The sequence below is a fragment of the Eleutherodactylus coqui genome, chromosome 7 (genome assembly GCF_035609145.1).
Source record: "Eleutherodactylus coqui strain aEleCoq1 chromosome 7, aEleCoq1.hap1, whole genome shotgun sequence".
In the NCBI taxonomy this organism is placed as follows: Eukaryota; Metazoa; Chordata; class Amphibia; order Anura; family Eleutherodactylidae; genus Eleutherodactylus; species Eleutherodactylus coqui.
Genome location: NC_089843.1, coordinates 164704369 through 164726828, shown reverse-complemented (window position 1 = coordinate 164726828; position 22460 = coordinate 164704369). Strand labels below are relative to the sequence as shown.

Below are 22460 nucleotides of genomic sequence, written 5' to 3'. Positions count from 1 at the left end.
GGTCCGTCAGCCTATGCGTTTTGGCCAAAATGCAGTACTAACACCCGCATTTTATCAGTATGCATTAGTACTTTTGTATGTAGTTTGCTAGTTGGTGGGGGAGCCCAAGATGTCAGCCAGTGTGGCCCACCTTAGAGATACAGGGCAACCCGCTGTCATATCAGCCAGGGTTGATATCCTGTATGGTGGGTCACCACCTATCTATGGCTGACATCTTTGGTATCGTTCACATGTGCAGGCTTTTAGTATATGCAGTCACTCCTCCCCATTCTGGGCTGGGTTGAGTGGGTGACTGCATATTAGCTTGCCAGGAACAAGTTGCTCCTCCACACATTATTGTCTGGCTGACTACATATCCTCAGGGCTTAAGGCCATTGCGCCTGCCCTACGGCGATTGTGCCGGTGGCGATTGTGCCTGCCTTATGGCGATCGTGCCTATGGCGACCGTGTCTGCTTTGCAGACCTTCAGGTATTTTTGGCTTTTTCAGTGAATGTTTGTTTTTTTCTTTTTCCTCACCTCTGTGGTTTTTTTGATTTTTGGTGAGTTGGTTCATCTGTTATCAAAATCATCTCCTACGATTTACAGACTCCAGCCGCCATCAATAATGTGTGCGTTGCCAGAAACATAAGCAGACTAAAAAGACAAGAAGAAAACATTCATCTTAGAAGTAATACTATGGAGATCACATATAACATAAGAGTGCAGAAGCTAGGAACTATGAAGGATTTTACAGCACATCATATGGGAGAACACATTATGAACAGTCTGCAGATAACCTTCATCTAGCATTCCGGTGATGCAAACGAGGATGCAAAAAAACCAACAACTTTCTTTAGCAGGGGTGAATATGGTGCAACCTTCAGATAATGATGACCGTCATATATAGTTGCCAAAACAGATCTAAAATTTATTTATAAGGACTATCAATCAATCAAGCTTGGACTTTTCTGAGATACACCATCAGGGACGTGTATCCCAAGTGAGCACTGAGGAAGAGGTTCACATACTTCGAAACTCGTATACAATCTGGTTCTTATAAATAAATTTAGATCTCTTTTGGCAAATATATAGGACAGTCGTCATGTGGGTATAACATTTCGTAGGATGGGCAGCACCCTCCCAGGAAATAATACCAGAAAAAAAAGAAAGAGTTCTCCATCCTATGTCTGGTACTTAGCAACAGGTCCTTTATTCTATATTTCCTCACACCAGGGTTGCTCCACTTCATCTTTTTCTTCTATTTCTGCAGTGATGCAAACGAAGACCAGGCAATGCCATTCAGTCAGCCCTGGGGAGCTAGAAACGATACCAAGGCTGTTTCTAGAGTAAAACGCCGCCGTTGTCAGGCCCCAAATTAAACTAGATTCGTCGCTGAAGACAATCTGGTTCCACTCCGTAGCAGTCCAGTTTTGTTGCTTATGACAAAACTGCAAACGGAGGCGACAGTGGGTGGATGTCAAAGATTATGGTGCCATAATGGGTGCGTAGAGAGCAAGCACCTGGAAAATGTTCAGATGATACAGGGGCCTGTAATGATGGTGCCACCTTGTCTCTGGATGGCGGACAACAAAACCGATGGAGCTGCTTGTGCTTGTCACATGAGTCTCTCTACTGGTGGACTGTCAAGGGCATCCTGAGCCCGATCACCTTGTGTGCCCACACGCATCCACTGGTCCCAACACAGCTTAACATTCTGGTCAGAACGGCCCAGATGGTGGGCAATTAGTCGATACAACCATCCTGTCACCAACTGTCACTGCGTCCGTGCCACGGACCGCGGGAAAGCAGGAGTTTAGAAAAAAACAAAAAAAAAAAACAGTGGTCACTACACACAAGTAGACTCTGAGCAGTTTTATAGGCCAAGGGGGGACCGCTTTTAGGGCCTCAGGTGGCAAGACCGTTCATCTAATCACACCCCAACTCTAATCATTTGCATATCTGCCTGAGATGTAACTGCATGCAAAGTCTTGCAGCAAAACAACTCCTCCTTCTAGGGGCTTAATTTTTTTAAAATAAAGTGCAGACATAAACGGGCTGCTGCAGTCTTCCAGAATTGGGCTGGTGGGACTAGATTGGTAGTGCTGGACAAAGAAGTCCACTGAAATGATGAGTATGCTTTCCCCTCTCTATTTAACACCATTGCCCGCTCTTGTAACTTTTTCTACATTTCAGAAAACCCCTTTAAATGCAATGAGAACTGTCTAAATTTGTATAACACCACAGAGCCCATAACAGTTATGATATAGGCAGGACACAGAAGTAGGTCAGTGACAAGAGCATTCTTTACGGCCAGCTCAGAGAAGATAACTAGCGATGCTAGAGCTTTCTTTTTCAGCGACAACTAACGCACCTCTAAGGACAGTGTAAGCTTTATGGGAAAGCGCTCAGCTGATCTAACTGGATCTGTTACAGTATGTTCACACTGCAGAATTCACAGCATGAATTCAGTCTCTATAACCCGTGTGACAATCTGGATCTGCAGCCGCCTTCACTCTGGGGTGAAATCTGCTACAAATCAAAGTAAAACACCGCACCATACGGTTTGGATTTTGATGTTTATTTTGCTAATTTGTGAACGAACCCCAAATGGGATTTTGTTTTATTGTCCAGGGCAGTGGTGTATGGACCATTATATAATGGGGGCCATGACTCAATTCAAGGATGCACATTAATTTAACATAGTAGTCACATACCACTCTTAAACGCCCTATCTCCATATTTCTAGAAACAGTAGTTTTATGCTCCCCCCCCCCCCCTATAACACAGATTCCCTATGAAACAGCTCAGCCAAATAGCCCCCAGAAACATTAATGTCCTACAGGCCTCAGGTACAATTGACAGAAGGTTCACCTGAAGTTCCTGGCCACTGGGGAGGAGACCTGGGGTACCTACACAGGATGCCCAGTGTTACTTAAGGCCCATTTACACACACAGATAATCTTTCAAAAGATTGCCATTAGAATGTTATCAGCTTCATTTGCATGCAAATGAGCTTCTGGCAGCTGTTGCAGAACTCCGCAGGAGGTCTGAGCCCTGTAATTAGCTCCATTGTTCAGCCACAGGCCCTAAGAGAAAACAATGTAATCTCTAGCTCCCCGTGGAGTATTCAGCACCATGGACAGCAAAGACAGCATTTATCAGCTGTTCTGCTCAACAATAGTTTTCAAGCAGAACTGAAAAACGGGCACATTTAGACAACAATTATCGCTGAAACTATGTTTTTTGAACAAATTTTGAGCGATAATCGTTGTGTCTAAATGGGCCTTTGGAGGACACATAAAGCAGTCAGGTGGTGAGTAAACCATTATTGAAATAGATAGGTAAGATGGGGCCATAGGATTTAGAGGATCTCAATGGATTTTGCCTCCCATAAAGAGATTATGAGGGTTAAAATTCTAAGTACAGCACCAATCCGGCCCACCCCACTTGCCCCGTTGCCGGCCGTAAGAAGAGACACCACACACAGGAGTCTGGTCTAGCTCCTCACACGGGAGAAAAAACTGCGCACTTTATTACAGATTACATGAGATCTTATACCCTCTGCCCTCTCACCACTAAGGGGTGATGGGCTTATAACCATATATGGGCAGTCCGGATTTGCGGACTGAGACAGTGAAAATCATATAACAGTCATGTACATTTGAACATCTTGATATCTTGTTCCTGGGCTTCTGGGAAATCGGCCAAGTACATGCGTCCTTGCGTCTGGTTCGGTATCTTCTCTGAATTTCTAGAACATCTTCTTGCAAAGCCTTGCAAAACCTTGGGATATCTGATTTAAGGCGACGTATTAAGTTTTTTCTCATTTGGAATTGAATAAAACTTGCATATAGGTATAAAAGCATAAAAAACACATATGGCAATATATATATATACCCTCACAAACCCCCCTAAAAAACTTAATATGGAGATCAAGCATCAGACCTTGCACTCTTCTTCGGTCGTCTCTCCCTTGCGTCAGGGTTTCTCCACTGCCCGTAAGTCCCTACTCCTAAAAGGGAAGGAATCCCTACCTAACCTCAGAAGGAGGCCATGGATTCCCTGGGCTTATTTCCGGGCATCCACACCCTCTATCTGTACGAGTTAACACCCCACAGGGTGTGCCCCCGCCGGAACCTAAGGTCTTCTGCACTTTCCCTAGGCAAATGGGAAGTCCACTGACAGTCCATCTTATGAGACTGAGGCAGACACAGTACTAGTCCATCTCTCCATTCTTCTGGTAACGTATCTGGTTGTCATTATCGGAACTGGCTCTTCATCTTTTTCAAACAAGGGAAATTTTGGTGTCACATTACTCATACTCTTTGATCAAAGGGATAATACACATACAGAAAATTACATACCCCACCTCTTTCTGTTAAAATCATATCCAGGGCTACTCTAGGGCCATGGATGCAGTGGGCCCTAACTGGTCAACTAACCCTTGTAAAGCATCTCTGGTGTAGTTTACAAACCTCTGCTGATTGTAATAGATATAATTCATCTAATCTACATTATTATTAACAGTGACAATAGAAAATAAGGACTCAAAACTTGCTTTAACCTGATCTCAGCTCGCACCCCCCTTGGCACTCCTATTGTATCTATGTGTACATGTGGGTCAAAGTTACCACCTTGAGTGTCAACGTCTCTCTTAGCACGATGCGGTGTTGGATTCTCACCCTCAGTGTAGTCTTATTGCACATTTCATTATATTAATTTGTTCTGAAACAGGGGCTAGTGTACAGTAGTCAAAGGTGTGTGTTAGAGGAATTGTACCACATTATAGCATGTAAAGGATATGCAGGATCATTAATTTTTTCAGTGCGAAGTGTGGATCCAAGTGGGCTTTCCTTCGAGCTTGACTGCAGTTGGGGTGGTGAACAACATCTGGTAAGGACCTTTAAACCGTGTTTCTCGCTCAAACTTTTTCACATAGACCCTGTCACCTGGTTTTAGATTGTGACACTCATCTGTAGGACCTGGGAGGAAAGCAGAGACTACAGAATGCATTACTAACAATTCCTTGGAGAGGCTATGACAAAATTAACAAGAAAATCATTCCCCAAACTCTGATACTGTGGCATGTATCCTCCTAAGGAAAAAAAACTAATAGGAGACACTCAATTCAAAATTTTACCATTTTCTCTATTGCCTTTTGTATCTACTTTCCCACTACTCCGCGGATGGTAGGGTGTGTGAAAAGCCTGGAAAATACCCAAAACAGACATAATGTGTTGCATTATTTCACCTGTGAAGTGTGTACCTTTGTTTGACTCAATCATTTCCGGTGCCCCATATCTGCGGATTACCTCATTCATGAGCTTCTGTGCGGTTACCTGCTTATTTATTTTGGTAACAGGGTAGGTCTCCAACCTGAAAAGCATTAACAACAACAAGCACATATTCATGCTTCCCAACAAGTAGGAGCTGAGTGTAGCCAATTTGCAATCCCTGAAATGGGTAGAGTGGTCTAGGCAAGTGTGGTGTGGCAAATTTACTTCTGCCCTGTTGCTTTATGGCAAAGATCATGCAAAATTGGACAAATGATGCAGCAGCTACAGAAAACCAAGGAGCCACCCGTCCTTGTTCAAGCATCGACATCATTACTGCTTCGAGAGGTGTGTCTTTCCGTGCGTCAGCTGGGCCATCATGGGGCACAGGGACTATGGTAAGCAAGTTCTGTTGACTGTTCACCATACGCCGTCCCTTTTTAGTCCATTTGTAGTTTTAGTCAAAGTCCAAAGTTATAATCAAAGTCCAAGATTTTTATCAAAGTCCAAGATTTTTATCAAAGTCCAATGTTTTTATCAAAGTCCAATGTTTTTATCAAAGTCCAAGATTTTTATCAAAGTCCAAGTGTAGTCAAATTCTTCTTTTCTTCTGTCTTCCACGGCTTGAGGGCCGCTGCTTTTGCTGTGTGGCCTGTGATAGCGTTGCCTCTTGCTTCTCTGGTGTAGGAATTGGTGTGAACTTTCCACCTTTGTCAGGTAGAAATAGGGCCTCCATGAGACTCTGCACCATTGCATCATTCTTAATTGGCTGTCCTGCTGAGGTAAAAAACTGTCTGGCCTTCCATGTTGGGCCTTAATCATGAGCTATGCCAGATGCATACCGGGAGTCAGTGTAAATGTTTGCCGTCTTACCTTCCTCCACTCTACACGCCTCCGTGAGTGCTTTTAATTCCGCTTCTTGTACTGCGACATGCGGAGACATTCTGCTTTTTAGGACATCTTGTTGTGTAACCACTGTATATCCAGTGTGGAGTCGTCAATCACCCTGGGTACCATCTATAAAAAACAACTCAAAATATGCATTATTAACAAGGGCTTTCAGTAACTTTTTTAAACTTAAATTTTCTTGTTGCATCACTGCTAGACAATCAGGCTGATATGCTATTTCAAAAAGATTAGAACCTTGTTGCAAAAAATTTAAAAATTTAAAAATGACTTGCAAAAAAAATTTAAAAATGGCTGATTTGCAATACCTAAAATGGCTGACTTGCCATACCTAGATCACCTATGCCTTCTCCTCCCCCCCTTTGAAACAGGGTACGCAATTGTAACAAGAGCACCCGGTTTCAAGGTAGTATAACATTGTAAAAAGATTTGATGGAAGCAGATAAAGCCTGTAAAATGTTAGCACCTATAACAGAAACATGAGTTACAACGGGGAAGAATAATCTACAAAACATCTACTAATATTGGAAATGTGAGATCCCTTAAGTGAATTCATTATTAGTCTGTTCCTGCCTGCAATTTCTTATCAAATCTCAGACAGGAGAAAAAAACAAAACAAAAAATTTTTACTAGCTGCTCACCCCCTCCCTCATCGAGAGGAGGGATGAAACATTACTACGTACTATTACATCATCTAGCTCCACCCCCTCGATATTGGCACATTGCGTCCGTCTTCTCAACTTAATTTCAGCTTAACCGTCCACACGTCCACATCACAACCAAGCAAAGTCCCATGCATGGGGTAGGACTTTTACCCCCAGTCAATTTCCACATCACACATTCCACCACAGCTCAAACACGGGTCACTAACTCACATCCATCCATGCGCTCAAGTCTGCTCCGTCGCCCCCCTTTGAAGGTGTACCAGTACATGCAGATGCACGGACAAAAAAGTTTGACAAACATACATACATCAGCTGAAAAACACCCATGGTGAGTGCTATCTTTTTATAACGTACATAATTCTATTGAGATGAGATTGTGAATGAGCGCTATCTTTGACAAATTATGTGAAAAAGTTTGCTGAGTGACTGAAATATTCCATATTTCTTATCTACTGAAGCTATTATATGCTGTATTAAACGCTGAAGTGTTTAGTTTCTGTGACCCTGACTTTGGAGTGAATTCTGAAAGCCCCCACTTTTTCAAAACAAATCTCTTATCTCTCCGCGACTATGAAACACAAACTGATTTGTTTTAGCTTAAACTATTGAAAAACATTTTGAAATCATAATTAACACATATGCTGGGACCTTGCAACATTCATTTTCAACCCCTGTATAAGTAAGAATATACATTAGAAATTACTATATTTCCCTGCCTACTAAGACAGTATAACTAATTAAATTCATTTCAATTCATTGCAAGCAAGCCAAGATATTAACCAAGGATGTTATTGTATTTTCTCTCTCGCTGTTATCTTTCTGACCTTGGAAGGCTACACAGACTTTGCAGCTACTTGTCAACAGACTCTTCTCCCCTTCAGCTAACTATTTGCACTTACAGTATATATACACACATATATCCACCTAGTATGGATTATACATTATCTATTATCTATCTTGTATTATACACATTTTCATCTCTCTTTACCAACAAATCACGTGCATTGTACTTCTCTCCCCTACCTAACTGCCAATATAACCTTCAATAGACACTCTCCTGACGCCCTCTTGATCACTTACTGTACTTTTCAACATTTCACTTACGGACACTTTCTTAAACAAATAATGTGTACATACGTAACTTTCTCTGACTGTCTCTCTGCTTCTAGCAAACCTTGGTCTTCCAAGGCACCTCTGGGTCCTAAAGACCTCCCCCCAGACACCATTTTGTAATCTGCCGTGCGGGTCGGTGTCACACATTTTCATTAGTTTTCTTACATTTTACAGATTCATCCACACGGCGGCAGCCCTTGAGGGGCTCTATCTTCTTTAATAAGATCTTACGCATATTAGAACAAAAACAACAATGATAATAACACGCTCCACAGAATGTATCCTTCTTAATTCCAAATTGTCAGGCCCTTATATACTGGCAAGGCAACCGAAGGTCTCTTCTTCTTATGGAACCAGCCCCATAAAAATGCATCTCTCTGAAATCAAATCGCTAGCCCCATATATAAGGCAAACCGACCGAGAGTCCCTATTTCTATGAAACTTCTCATAGAGTGCGTCTCCTCCTCAGCTAAACCATTAACTAACTAAACTAAACCCGAGGGTCCCTTCTTCTATGAGAAAAAATAAAAAGTAAGAGAAAAAAACTTTTGCAAATACAACAAACAATCTCCACTATCGCTAAAACGCTACGGACTTCAACAACAAATAAACTACAGACTAATTTCTGGGTGAGCCATTGGTGCGCATATCACGGTCAGTGGTCCATGACGGCAAACCCGGAGCCCACACGAGTTACCGTGTAGAACTCTTAACCCAACCCGTCCGGTCACAAACCACAGATAGTCAGTCCTGCTGCAAGACTCTCAGCGTAAAACACAACATAAATATATGTTTGTCTTACCTGGAGTTCTAAGTGAGTTGATCAGGCTCGGTTTGCAGTAGGACGGTTTCTCAGTAGCGTGGATCCGGGTGAATTGCGCTGTAAGCTCCGATTTTACCGCCCCACGTTGGGCGCCATTTATGAGGGTTAAAATTCTAAGTACAGCACCAATCCGGCCCACCCCACTTGCCCCGTTGCCGGCCGTAAGAAGAGACACCACACACAGGAGTCTGGTCTAGCTCCTCACACGGGAGAAAAAACTGCGCACTTTATTACAGATTACATGAGATCTTATACCCTCTGCCCTCTCACCACTAAGGGGTGATGGGCTTATAACCATATATGGGCAGTCCGGATTTGCGGACTGAGACAGTGAAAATCATATAACAGTCATGTACATTTGAACATCTTGATATCTTGTTCCTGGGCTTCTGGGAAATCGGCCAAGTACATGCGTCCTTGCGTCTGGTTCGGTATCTTCTCTGAATTTCTAGAACATCTTCTTGCAAAGCCTTGCAAAACCTTGGGATATCTGATTTAAGGCGACGTATTAAGTTTTTTCTCATTTGGAATTGAATAAAACTTGCATATAGGTATAAAAGCATAAAAAACACATATGGCAATATATATATATACCCTCACAAGATGACTATACACTGGATGCATCAGTACATTGTTCCGATTTCCATCTTCATTTGTCTTTCCTGTTTATTTATGTTCCACATTTGGAAACATCGAGAAAGCACTTACTTCATCAGAAGCCAGGTACACACAGAGATGAGCAACTTCTTCTGCTGTGGCCATTCTGCCAGTTTTTTGTCTTGCGAGGAAGTCCTTTAAAGCCTAGTTAAGTCATAGGAAAATGGCGAATTATCTGCAAATAGATCATTTCAGCTAGAAATACTAGAATATTTCCTGTTCTTACCTGTTCAGGGTTTGGCCTTGCTTGGATCCTTTCTCTCAATGATGGTGTATCCACAGTCCCTACATAAATGTATAATCTGTACTTTAATGCAAATCATTACAATGACAATTAATCCTTAGTGTAGGCAAGAGAAAAATAATGACGCCATAATGATAGTTACATTTACTTTACACATAGGAATAGGGGTTGCAAGGGTCGCAATTGTGAATGGGCCCATAAACTAGGGGGCCTAAGGGCCCCCTTACCACTAATATTGCTGGGTGTTTTTTTATACTCTTTTACAACTTATGACTTGGAGTGGATGTAATAATCAATGACAGGCTGTATTTCTTAGGCTGCACTTTCTTGTGTGGAAGCCCCACATATATCTACAAATGACAGACAACATGCAGTCTTCTTTCTGTCACTGCAGAAGGCCCCTGAGTGACAGTCTGTTGGAAATTCCCTCAGTGGGCTCAGTGTGTAATGTGCCCCTCACATGGCCCTGCTATACATGCTCGGAGGCCTTGTGTGGCGCAGAGTGTTAAGGCAGCAGTATGCAGTCCTAAGCTCTCGCTCATGACCTGAAGGTTGCAGGTTCAATCCCTGCATGGTTCAGGTAGCTGGCTCAAGGTTGACTTGTAGAGTAGAGTACCTATAATTACCTGAAAGCGCCATACAAACAACAAGTCCTGTCTCGTCCCACATGCTACAGGGCTCATGGCATGTTTTCATATAACCCTTAGGGTGTGATTCGCCGGCCAAAGCTTTCCATAGCGTTGCTATGGAAAGCGTCGTCCCCCTGTCCACAAGCGGAGATTCGTGTGCAGCGGCGGCGATCTGCCGCGGGTCTTCGCAGTATGAAAAGTATATGCAAAAACGTGTTTTGGAAAAATGCATGTGTTTATCAGTTGACATTACTGAGATGAACATTTTTACATGCTTTTTTCAAATGCGATTTTGGTGTATTTGTAAACACAGACAAAAGCACTGTTGTGTAATAGCATCCTTAAACAAGTTTTCTAAAATACACAAAGTTCTGAGTTTCAGGTGCTCTTCCCCATTTGTCTGTTCTGCTGTTTGCAATCCACTTTCAACGAAGGGGTGTGTAGCAAGCCTAACATTTTGCCAGTAGTTCACTGTACTGATTTCCTTGTCCATACTTCCCATGCTGCATTGCACTCTGGTCCAATCAGATAATGATAATGTGTGTAACATATGCACATACACAGACACACACCACATAATACAATAGTAGGAGAGGAAGAGACTGTGGAAATTGTCATCACAGTGTCTGCAGACCTGTCAGTATGCAGTCTGTAAGTTGTAAGTGCAGGGGAGCCGGATGTGAAGATAGCCTCTCCCCCCTATTGCTATGGAAACATCATTGTTTCCTGATTACTAAAGAATCTCTGTAATAAATGACAGAGAATGGATTGTAGAGAAGCTGAAAGGGATTTAGAGTAGTAAAGCAACAATATTTTTAATGCAAGCAGATTGCAGAAATGATGTGACTAATGCAAGCTAGTGGATGAGCACAAGTTGTCTGAAAAGTTAGTGCCCCTTTATACTCCAAAGGGCTAATGCCCACTGCCAAATTTATACTGCGTTCCCCACGGCGTAAATCCGCGGCAGAATAACGTAGCTATTAGGTTCTATTGAACCTAATGGCTCAGTCCTCACATGCGGAATTCTGCCACGGATTTGCGCCGCGGGAAAAAAAAAAAAATCGCGACATGTTCTAATTCACCGCGTTTTTCCGCGGCGGGAGATCTCCATTAATATAGTATTAATGGAGAGCAAGGGAAAATGCGGTAAAAACCGCATTTTTCCGCAATCGCCAGCGGGGACTTTTGTTTATTCCCGCAGGATTCCTGTGGTGTAAAACTGCGGGCGTGTCCCGCTCTGTCTGTGGGCAGGAGGCCTACTTGCCCTCACTGCTGTGTTGTCCAGTGTTTTTAATGATGATGAGAACTAATCCGTTTGTTGCTAAATTTCTGCAGGCATAACAATCAGCCCGTGTAAACAGGCAGTGGTTCACCTATGAACAACTGCCTGTTTACTGTGAAAGGATGTGGGCGGCTGGAGCGATCTCTGGCCTGCTCAGCCTCCATTCATTGAGCTATCATCACTGCTGTGTGAAGGAGCAATTATCGCTGAGATGACTGCCGGACACTAAAACGCTTGACAGACCTCCTGTGTAAAAGGACACTATGACGAGGATCTTTTGTCAGCTAATGAAAACTGAACAGGACAATAGAAAGAGCATTTTTTTGTGTGTCGTTGGATTATGTAAAGGAGAGCGTATATAAAGCTTTACATTGTGTTCTACCATTGTAGTTCACTTACCTGGACATATACAGTTACACCGAATCCCTTGCTCAATGAAATCTGCAGCAACAGACTTTGTGAGACCAATGACTGCGGCCTTTGAAGTGCTATATACACATCTATTTACCACTCCTGCAAGGAAAGAATAACACAAGTATAATTGCCAAATGCATAGTGTATGAGGCCTGTGTCACAGGCAGATACAATTACCTGTAACGAGCGGCAGTCAACGATATAGCAAGTTGTATAATGAGGTTTAACACTGATAAATATAAGGTTCTGCAGATGGGCAGAGGAAAGACATGTCACCATTACACACTAAATGGGAAACTACTGGGGAACACTGACATGGAAAAGGACTTGGGGGGTTTTAGGGAACTATAAAAGCTTAACTGAAGCAACCAGTGTCAGGCAGCTGCTGCCAAGGCAAATAGGATCATGGGGTGCATCAAAAAAGGTCTAGGAGCACATGACGAGAACATTGTTCTTCCTCTTTACTGGTTAGACCACACATGGAATATTGTGGACAGTTTTGGGGACCGGTCCTCAAGAAGGACATATCAGAGCTTGAGCGGGTTCAAAGGTGGGCGACAAGTAATAAATGGAATAGGTGAACTACAGTAACAAGAGAGGTTATCAAAATTGGGGTTATTTAGTTAAAAAAAAAAAAAAAAAAGACGGTGGAGGGGCAATCTAATAACCATGTACAGATATATCAGGGGCCAATACAGAGATCTCTCCATCATCTATTTATACCCAGGACTATGGCAGTAACAAGGGGCTCTACATATAGAGGAAATAAGCTTTCTACACCAACATAACCCCCTTCTATGTTGGAGTAGAAACCTTCTTTCCTCTATATGTAGAGGAAGTTCCCTTGTTATAGTCACAGTCCTGGGTACAAATACAGCAATGGAGTGATTTCTGTCCAGTTCTTTACAGTAAGAGCAGAGAGACTATGGAACTCTCTGCCAGAGGACGTGGTGATGGTGAACGGTCTAAAAGAGTACAAGAACAGTCTGGATGCCTTTCTTCAGTGTAAAAGTATTACATGTTATAGTCACTAATAACTTCAGAAGGGTCGGTAATCCAGGTAGTTATTCCGATTGCCAGATTGAAGCCGGGAAGGAATTTTTTCCCCTAAAATGAGGAAAATTGGCTTCTATTTCATTGGGTGTTTGTTGCCTTCCTCTGGATCAACATTGGAGGTTAGGGGGGGTAGCAGGCTAAACTAGATGGACATATGTCTTTTTTCAGCCTTACATACAAGATGAGCATTTATAAATTACAATTCTCACGTTTTTTCATGCCAGCAATCGCTTTTCTTCTTCCTATTATTATGCTGTCGCATTATAAGCAGGCAGAAGCCCAATTACACAAATGGATACACTAAAGTCAATGGAAGCCACCGGACCTGCGGCCAGTCTGCAATCGACATTGCAGACAGGCTGCGGATTCCGCAGGAAAAGCAGGCTATTTAGAAAAAAAAAACCTGTACATCGCATGTCCGACGTTTAAACAGGCAGATCCTTGATGACCCAAGGAATATGAAACTTTTAACCACTTCGATCTAATCATGGATGGACTAAATTATGTTTAATGTTAGCCACGAAGACCTACCGGGCTCAAGGAAATGAAAAAAAGATCATGTCCCTGCTGCCTAAAACAGACGGATAATCCCTGAGAACATTGGCATGGCTTTAATATCTTGGCCCTAGTCCACAGATACATACATACCTAGGCCCTCCACCTGATAAATGATTTACACGTGCCACTGTATATAATGGAACATACATATATAATCCACATACATATTCATTTTTACAGAGCGGCTGGGTGGGCGGCTGTCTTGTCACATTTATCTCTGCCAAACCAATCAAAGCAGAAAAAGCAAAGTAAATGAAAACCCACCATACACAAAAAGAAACCATAAATAATGTTTTATAGTAAGTAACAAATAGGTAAAACATTAAATGATGTGTACCTTTAATACTGGAGGCCACAGATGACATGTTGATAATGTTCCCTGATTTTTGGGCAAGCATCTAGAAAACATTAAGAATTACATTGATACTAATTTCCAATATTCTTTCGAACTTTTCTGTGTTATTGATAAAATGCCCAGCTAGGACAGGGTTAAGGGATTCTACAGGATTAGAAAAACATGGCTGTTTTCTTCTAGAAATAGCGCCACATTTTCTATCCGTCCCCCTTGCTCACATATATTTGATAATTTAAGAAGTAGTAAGAGACAGATGGAAGAGGGAGTACGACTGCAGGTCAGATTATACAGGACAAGCACAATGCAGCATAAATCCCGAATTACAATGAGGCCGGCTTCACACGGACGTATCTGTGCGCGCTGTATGCAGTGAATACAACCCAGTTATTCTACTGGGTTCTTTCACATGCACAGAATTTACGTGTGAGTTTTTGCATAATTGAACACCAAAGGTCCCCATAGAAGTCAGTGGGGGGTGCAAAATGTGTAAGTAATAAGCAAGGAGATGCGTTAAACACTGCATAATTCTGGAACTAATTAGCCATTTCAATTGGTGCTTTTGTTTGTGGCGGGCAGAAGACGTACAGTAAAATAAACCCATATGTGCACAAAAAAAGCATCGTTCATAGCACAAGAACATCACGCTAAGGTGCGTGCAATTGCGCTTGAGTGAAGCCAACCTCAGTTACAATAAGTTCGAGCATGTGCAACCACCACTGCATTCAATCTGATGGCACAGCGCATAAATGCAGTGAGCCTGCAAGCGACAGAAGGACATGGGACTCCCGTTTTCAGGTTAGGTAGGGGTCCTAGCGGTTACCCTCACCAATCAAACTTTTATCACCTATACAATGGATAGGTGATAAAAGTCTATTATGGTACAACGCTTTAGTACAAGCGTCTAACAATACATTTTGCACTCTATGGATGAATGAGAACAATGTACACTTACTTTTGGCAGGAATGTTTTGATCATGAGATACATGCTCCGCACGTTGAGATTCATAGTAAAATCCCAATCCGCCTCCTCACAATCCAATATGGTTCCATGGTGAACAAAGCTGTAACATAACACACATTACAATGTAAAATGAACAAGCTTTAGGATAAAGAGTGATCAGTACACCGCTACATAAGGAACAAAATCATGAAGAACAGTTTGACTGAATTCTTACTGTATACAATAAGGCACATTTATTAGAGGAGCACTCCAGGTATATATACTGTGTTATGCCTGCCGGAGGGCCGGTGAACGACACAGGTATTCAAAGAACCATTAAAGAGCTAATCCCAGCGTTATTACAGCCCTCTCTTAGACCCTGCATTAGGCATATAAAACTGAGTTTTTATTTTACTTGGAGTGTTCCTTTAAGACTGAAAAACTAGTGAAGCATTGCACAGTACCAAACTTTTTTCTTTTTACTGTATTCTCTAGCACTGTACATACTGGCTGGCTATATTGTGTCAGCATGTATCCACCTATCTCTCGTCACTCCTATGGCTCTTGCTCATTTTCCAGTACCAATCCCTTCACTGGCTATCCATTCCCCAGCAAATTTAGTTCCAAGTACAAGTAATGCCATACAAGGCTGTCCACAACCCATCCCTCCATACATTCCAACCTAATGTCCAGATAACTTCCCATCATCACAAAACCACCATCTCTGCTCTTCTCTTGTCTACTCATCACCTCGTAGTTTTCTCCCATGCATCCCCCAGACTCTGAAACTCACTAAACCCATCAGATTCTACCCTACCTTTGAAACCTTCAAAAGGCAACAAGGAAATCCACCTCTTCCAAAAAGCCTATAGACTAACATAACCCTACTGCCCCTAGACTTACCATATCAGTACCTTCTACCCTAACCTACTGTCTCCTTCCCCTTCCAATGTAAGCCCTCTCTATCAGAGTCTACTCTACCTTGATACTGGTCTGTCACTCGTTTAGGGTTGGTTCACATTAGTGTTTGGGGGTTCCGATTTCCTGCTCAAATTGGGGAGCAGAAAAATGGCACCTCCTGGCCGAACAGATCCGTCTTATGATGCCACTGAATGGATCCCATTGACTATAATAGGGTCTGTTCGGTTTCTGGCTGGGCTCCCGGCTAGAATAAAATAGAGCAGCCTGCTGCATCATTTTTTGCCTCTGTTTAAATGGAATTAAGCTATGGCGGTCCCGAATGGAATTTCTGATGCTGATGTGAATGAGACCTTAGTCATGTCTATTGCTTGTGTTTTTTCTGTTATGTAATATGAGCACTTTTTCATGTCTGTCTACTGTCTTACAGTATGTCTTCTCTCTACCTAAAACTGAACCTCTCAGAAACTGACCTACTGGTGTTTCCGCCCTCTACTAACCGACCTCCTCCTGACATCTCCATCTCAGTGTGTGGTGCCACCATAACTCCCAGACTGCACGTCGGCTGTCTTGGGGATTATATTAGACTCCAATCTCTCCTTTACTCCCTATATCCAATCTCTGGCCCAAACATGTCACCTGCACCTTTCACCATTTTCTCACCGTGAACACGCTAAAAACGCTCACTGTTGCCCTCATCTACTCTTGGCTCGATTATTGCAACTCGCTGCTGATCGGTCTCCCCCATGCCAGACTCTCCAATTTATCCTAATTGCAGCATCCAGGCTCATCTTCTGCCCGGCAGCTACTCGGATGCCTCTGCCCTGTGCCAGTCACTGCACTGGCTGCCTGTTAAATACAGAATTAAATTCAAACTCACTGCCTTCATCCATAAAGCTCTCCATAGCACTGCGCTGCCCTACATTGCCTCCCCCATCTCAATCCACCACCCAGCCCGCAACCTCCACTCCACTAATGAAATCAGATTAAGGGCCCCTTTAATTTGAACCTCTCTCTCCTGCCTTCAAGACTTCTCCAGAGCAGCACCAGTCCTCTGGAATGCGCTACCCAAAAACTATCCAAGCAATCCCTTACATACAATTTCAGGCGTACTCTAAAAACGCACCTCTTCAGGGAGGCATACCGTATCCCCTAAACCAAACCCCTCTGTACTCTGCCTGATAACATGCTGCCTGTCCTACTGACTGCAATCCCTGCTAGCCGTAATCAACCGCCCTCTGCAGTCATACCGATTCTGCCACTATACGGCCTGACCATTGTTTGTGTATAGCATCCCTCACTGTCCACCTCGCCATACCGTGCACATCTCCGCCATACCGTGCACATCTCCAGCCCCTTTACCCTCTGTATCACCCCATTACTTGTAGTATGTAAGCTCGTTGGAGCAGGACCCTCACCCCTATTGTTTCCATCAATTGATTACTACATGTAAGAGTGGTTTTGTTTCTGTTCTCCCCATGTAATAATAATTACTGCACTCTGGAATTAGTAGTGCCTTATTATATAATAATATATCTGACACTGTGTTGTTCATCAATGCTTTTACTACATTTTACAGCAAAATTTTTAAAATACAAATCAATCACAATCCCTGATTGTGTGAGGGGAATGCAAACAATAATGGCTTGTGTGGAAAACACATTGAGAATTTCAGAATTACGGCATCATTGGCACATAGGGGGATCTCCTCTGTTACTGTATTTCACAGTTAAAACTCACTACTAAGTACAACTGTTATATGTGGGATTCTGAAAGGCATTGGAATAAATGGCAACAACATACATGAAGGCATGTGATGTGACTAGCTGATGTGTTGGTCACTGCAGCTCTGTGCTATATAATGTATCAGGATGGAAGGGCTGTTAGATATGGCGGTCCCAATTTACTTACCCAGCTACATTGAAGAGAACATCGATTCTATCAATCTCCTGGCAGAGCTTTTCAATTTGTTCCTTCTTTGTGACATCTACTACTCTTGTCTGAATACCTGCAGCAATTATATACAAATCACATTTACTGGTTATACAGTACAGCTTCTTAGTTCTAATTATTCTGCTAAGAAAACAGTTGGCAAACCAAACAACCAAACAACCTCCCTCCTGCAGCCATCAGCTGGTTCTGCCCGTTCTGTGGAGCTCACACCAGAACGTTAGTGCCACCTCTGTGTTTATGTCAATGAGACTAGAATGATATCTCAGTGTGGAGGCAGGCCACAAAATCCACGGTGCCGAGCCACCATGCACAAACATCTCTCTAGTCTTAATGAATTACAGCCCAGGCTGAAAAAATGGGGCGAATTCAGCAGCCCAGGCTAAGGTACTTTTACATGGGCCGATAGTCACCCAAATAAATCACTTAAACGAGTGATTATGGGTGACTGCCCCCCCCCCCCCCCATGTAGGCTCGGCAACCGACAGGATACAGAGCAAAAATTACTCAGTAGACGTTAGCCACCCTGTTTCAGCTAACTGAAAGAGAACGACAAGTGAGCGACTTCTCTCTCAGTCCATCTATGAAGACTGCCTTTTCGCAGTAAATGGAGGTGGACGGCTGGTAGAGATCTCTGGTGCTCTTCCCCGCCATTCGCTCAACGACTATCGCTGCTGTGTGTAACTACTTATCCTGTCTTAAACCCCCCTAAAGTTACGTTCATGTGTAGCGTATAATCCGCGCCAAAATTCGCAGCATTTCCACATCAAAAGCCATGTCAAAATTCAGACCACTATTTTTTAGTGCTGTTCTTCGTTCACATTAGTAAAGAGTGCTGATGTTCCCTTTAAGCAAGTATGTTTTATGGCGTCTGCCATTTATTGGGCACAGTGTCTCTTCAACAATTTGGGAAATTTTATGACATTGAATCGCGGTTACAATTCCCAGTTCGGGTGCGTTCACATGTCGCTGATTTGCTGTGAATTTTCCGCAGCAGGAACAAACCCACAAAAAATCTGGACCATCTGATACAAATCTTGTATCCGCAGCACATTTCACCCCTTTAGGTAAAATGGTACAGATTATGCAGCACTAGAGATGAGCGAGCGTACTCGGATAAGCACTACTCGCTCGAGTAATTGGCTTTATCTGAGTATCGCTGTGCTCGGGTCTAAAGAGTCGGGTGCCGGCACGGAGCGGGGAGCTGCAGGGGAGAGCGGGGAGGAACGGAGGTAAGATCTTTCTCTCCTTCTCTCCCGCCCGCTCTCCCCTGCGACTCACCTGTCAGCCGCGGCGGCACCCGAATCTTTAGCCCCGAGCACAGCGATACTCAGATAAAGCAAATTACTCGAGCGAGTAGTGCTTATCCGAGTACGCTCGCTCATCTCTATGCAGCACATTTTATGCAGAAAGTCAACAGCAAATTGGCTCTGTGTGAACACATCTGTCCGGAATAACAAGCACTAGCCAGGTGGAGAGAACTACCTTTGTACGATTCCAGAGCTTTCAGCTTTTCCTCATTGATGTCTGTTGCAATCACTGTTGCTCCTTCTTTAGCAAATGCCTAAAGACAGAAAAACAATAGAACTACTACAACCATTTATCAACCGTTAGCAGAAAAACACTTCCATCTTACACAATTCATTTTCTAACCAACCTGAAATATAAGCCCTACCCCCAAAATAAGCCCTAACCAAACTACATAAAAAAAGCAATACATTACCTAGCAGGCGCCGTCCGAGTCCCTCCCGCTGGTTTCCAGAGTCCCGGCATGCTTGCTTGCAGTCCTCAGCCGCCGACAGGAGATCGCTTTGTAGTAACGGGGTTTGCAAACTCCGCCTCTAGCAAGCGATGGCTCTGATTGGTCCTCAAGTGCTGCGGCTAAACCAATCAATGCAGCGCTCGATGAACCAATGCGATGGCTGTGATTGGTTCTTCAAGCGCTATATTGATTGTTTTTTGAGCGGTGCAGTTGAGCCAATCAATGTGCAGTGCTCGATAAACCAAGGCGATGGCTGTGATGGGTTTTTTGAGCGCCGTCTCTGATTGGCTGAGCCGCGGCGCTCGTGATCCAATCACACTACTTGCTTGCTGGAGGAGGGGTATTCAAAGCCCCGTTACCAGGAAGAGAATGCTGTCAGCGCGGAGGACACAACAGCCTGCCGCTGCTCGGCAGACCAACACAAGGCACCAGAACGCCCTCGTCTAGGCAAGTATAAGACACCCTGAAAATAAGACACTGTACCTCTTTTGGGGCAAAATTAATATAAGACAGTGTCTTATTTTCGGGGAAACGCAATAAGGTGACTGCACAATTTAAATAACTGGAGAGCAGTGATATTGACTAAACAGGGTGAATCAACGGACTTACAATGGCAGCAGAATGTCCAATTCCTTGCGCTGCTGCTGACAGCAAAATTACTTTTCCATCCAAGCGACCCATTCTAGCTGAAATAAATCAACAGAAAACATCTAATTACATATGTAATAAAAGCAACATTTTGTCTCCAGCTACTGATCCACATCATACATGTCCAATAACTACCAGAATTGTTAGTAAACTTCAGCATCCCCTTCCTGTTCACTGATGACAACATCCGGCCCGCTGCACTGAACAGTGAGCAGAGCCACCAGATGATGGTCGGAAGCCTGAGCCGTAGACCCCGTCCATCAGAAAACCCCTGTAAGGCCCCGCTTGCGTATATAGCCACCCCACCTTCTCTGTTTACGTGCCATATTTATTAAAGTGACAGCGTATAGCACAACTTTAACCCCTTAACGCCACAGGATGTTAAGGGGTTAAAGTACCTGAATGCATGGTACTTAATGCAACAGGACATAAACTTACAACCTGCGAATGGCGGGGGCACAGGAGTGAGCCCATGCGATCCTCCAGTGAGAGCCGGCTGTGACTAGTAGTGCCAGCCTGCCACTGCAACAATGGGGATCGATGAGAACAGCAATCCCTGCTGTTAACCCCCTAAATGCCGCAATGTACATTGACTGGGCATTGCATTATAATAGCTTTTATGGTTCAAGTCCCCTACAGGGACATAACTAAAAAAAGTTTGATAAAAATACTGTTAAAAAAAAAAAAAAAAAAAAAAAAAAAAAAAACTTTCCCCAATTTTTATAAAAAAAAACAAAACCCCCCCCCACATATTTAGTATAATTATAGCCATAACGACCTGTACAAAAAATTGAATATGCCATTCATCCTGCATTGCCAAAACCGTAAAAAACAACTAAAAAACGAAGCCAAAATGCTTATTTTGCCTCTTAAAATATGCAGTATAAGTGATGAAAAAGTTGTATCTACCTCTAAATGGCACCAATGCAATCTACAGCTAGTCCCGCAAAAAAAACAAGCCCTCACGGAGCTCCATCCATGGGAAAATAAAAGAACGCATGGGACTTTGAATGCTCCAATGTCAAAACAGGTACATTTTCCCCCCAAAAAAAGAAAAGCCTTAAAAAAGAAAAAAAAAAAAAAAGTTTGTATCGTCATAATCGTACCGACCCGCAGCAAACATCATGTCCTTTATGTTGTATGATTATGCCCCTGCACACAGGTGGAAATGCTGCGGAAATTTCCCGCCCCTGGATGCCTGCATAGGAGTGCATTGCAAAACGCAATCCTATGCAGACGGTTGCGATTTGTCCGCGTGAAAACACACACGGAAAACTAATCGCGGCATGTTCTATTTCCGTGCGGGTCGTGCAGAGGCCGGCACAGAAATGTCACTCCCGGCCGCGCTCTGCGCTGACAGCCAGAACATAAAAGAGCCAGAGCCGCGGGACAGGTGAGCGCCACACTGGTAGGGGCTCAGGTCCGCTGCGAGAATTCTCACAGTGGGGTCTGACACGGCCATCTGCAGGCGGCCATACATTGTTCAAAAAAAAAGACAATGCATTTCCTCTCTCTGCCGTCCAAAAACAGAAAACTTTTACAATACAGCATGTGCGCCCAAAAATGGTACCAATGACAACTGCAGTTTGCCACGCAAAAACCAAGCCGTCACCCGGCCGCGCAGACGGAAAAATTAAAAGTTATGGCTTTTGAAAAGAGGAGGTGAAAATAAAAAAACCTTCGGAATAAAATCGGCCTTAAGGGGTTAAATGGCTTTGATCAATTTGCAACCCACTCCATACAGCAATGATGAAAGACTGAACCCTGCTGAGGGGGCACCGTGCCCGACAGACCCCGCACATGTGCCAGTGCTTGCATCTGCTGTATGCTGGTACCGCACTACGGACTATCGGTTAGATACCGGAGCACCGACCTGTGTTCACGGCCCCGGGCTGCACTGCGCGAGCTTTGGACTGTCAGCAGTCACGTGGCACAAAGGAACCACTTCCCGCTGATTTAGCATAAGAGCATTCGTTACAGGCGGTCACATGGAGCCGGGCGCCATCTAGTGTTGAATATATGGAAGTACAAACAGTTGTAAAGTCTGCAGCTGCCTGCTTGTGCGGTGTGTTCGCAGGTAGAGATGGTCTCAGTGTTTATATGGCACGTATAATAACTGCGTACAACGGGACAGGAGGGTACAATACTGTAATAATGTATTACTACACAAGCCAAAATAATAAAAAAAGCTAACATTGAGGCTGGTACAGAATGGTTTACTTCACAAGAAGATATCCCCATGGTTCACATTTACAGATTGAGTGTCTAAAGGAAATAAATAATATGT

At 43.4% G+C, this 22460-nt stretch overlaps 1 protein-coding gene across 1 annotated transcript; it reads right to left on the bottom strand.

Annotated features, from left to right (window-relative positions):
- Positions 1-530: 530 nt before the first annotated feature.
- Positions 531-22127, bottom strand: LOC136572923 (dehydrogenase/reductase SDR family member 6). The gene is made up of 10 exons (XM_066573954.1): positions 22047-22127; positions 20135-20211; positions 19249-19327; positions 17725-17821; positions 14908-15016; positions 13938-13998; positions 11972-12085; positions 9644-9702; positions 9469-9561; positions 531-634 (listed from the first exon to the last, which is right to left on the bottom strand). Exons 2-10 carry the CDS (start codon positions 20204-20206, stop codon positions 581-583), a joined length of 738 nt encoding a protein of 245 aa, XP_066430051.1. The 5' UTR covers positions 20207-20211; positions 22047-22127; the 3' UTR covers positions 531-580.
- Positions 22128-22460: the final 333 nt, after the last annotated feature.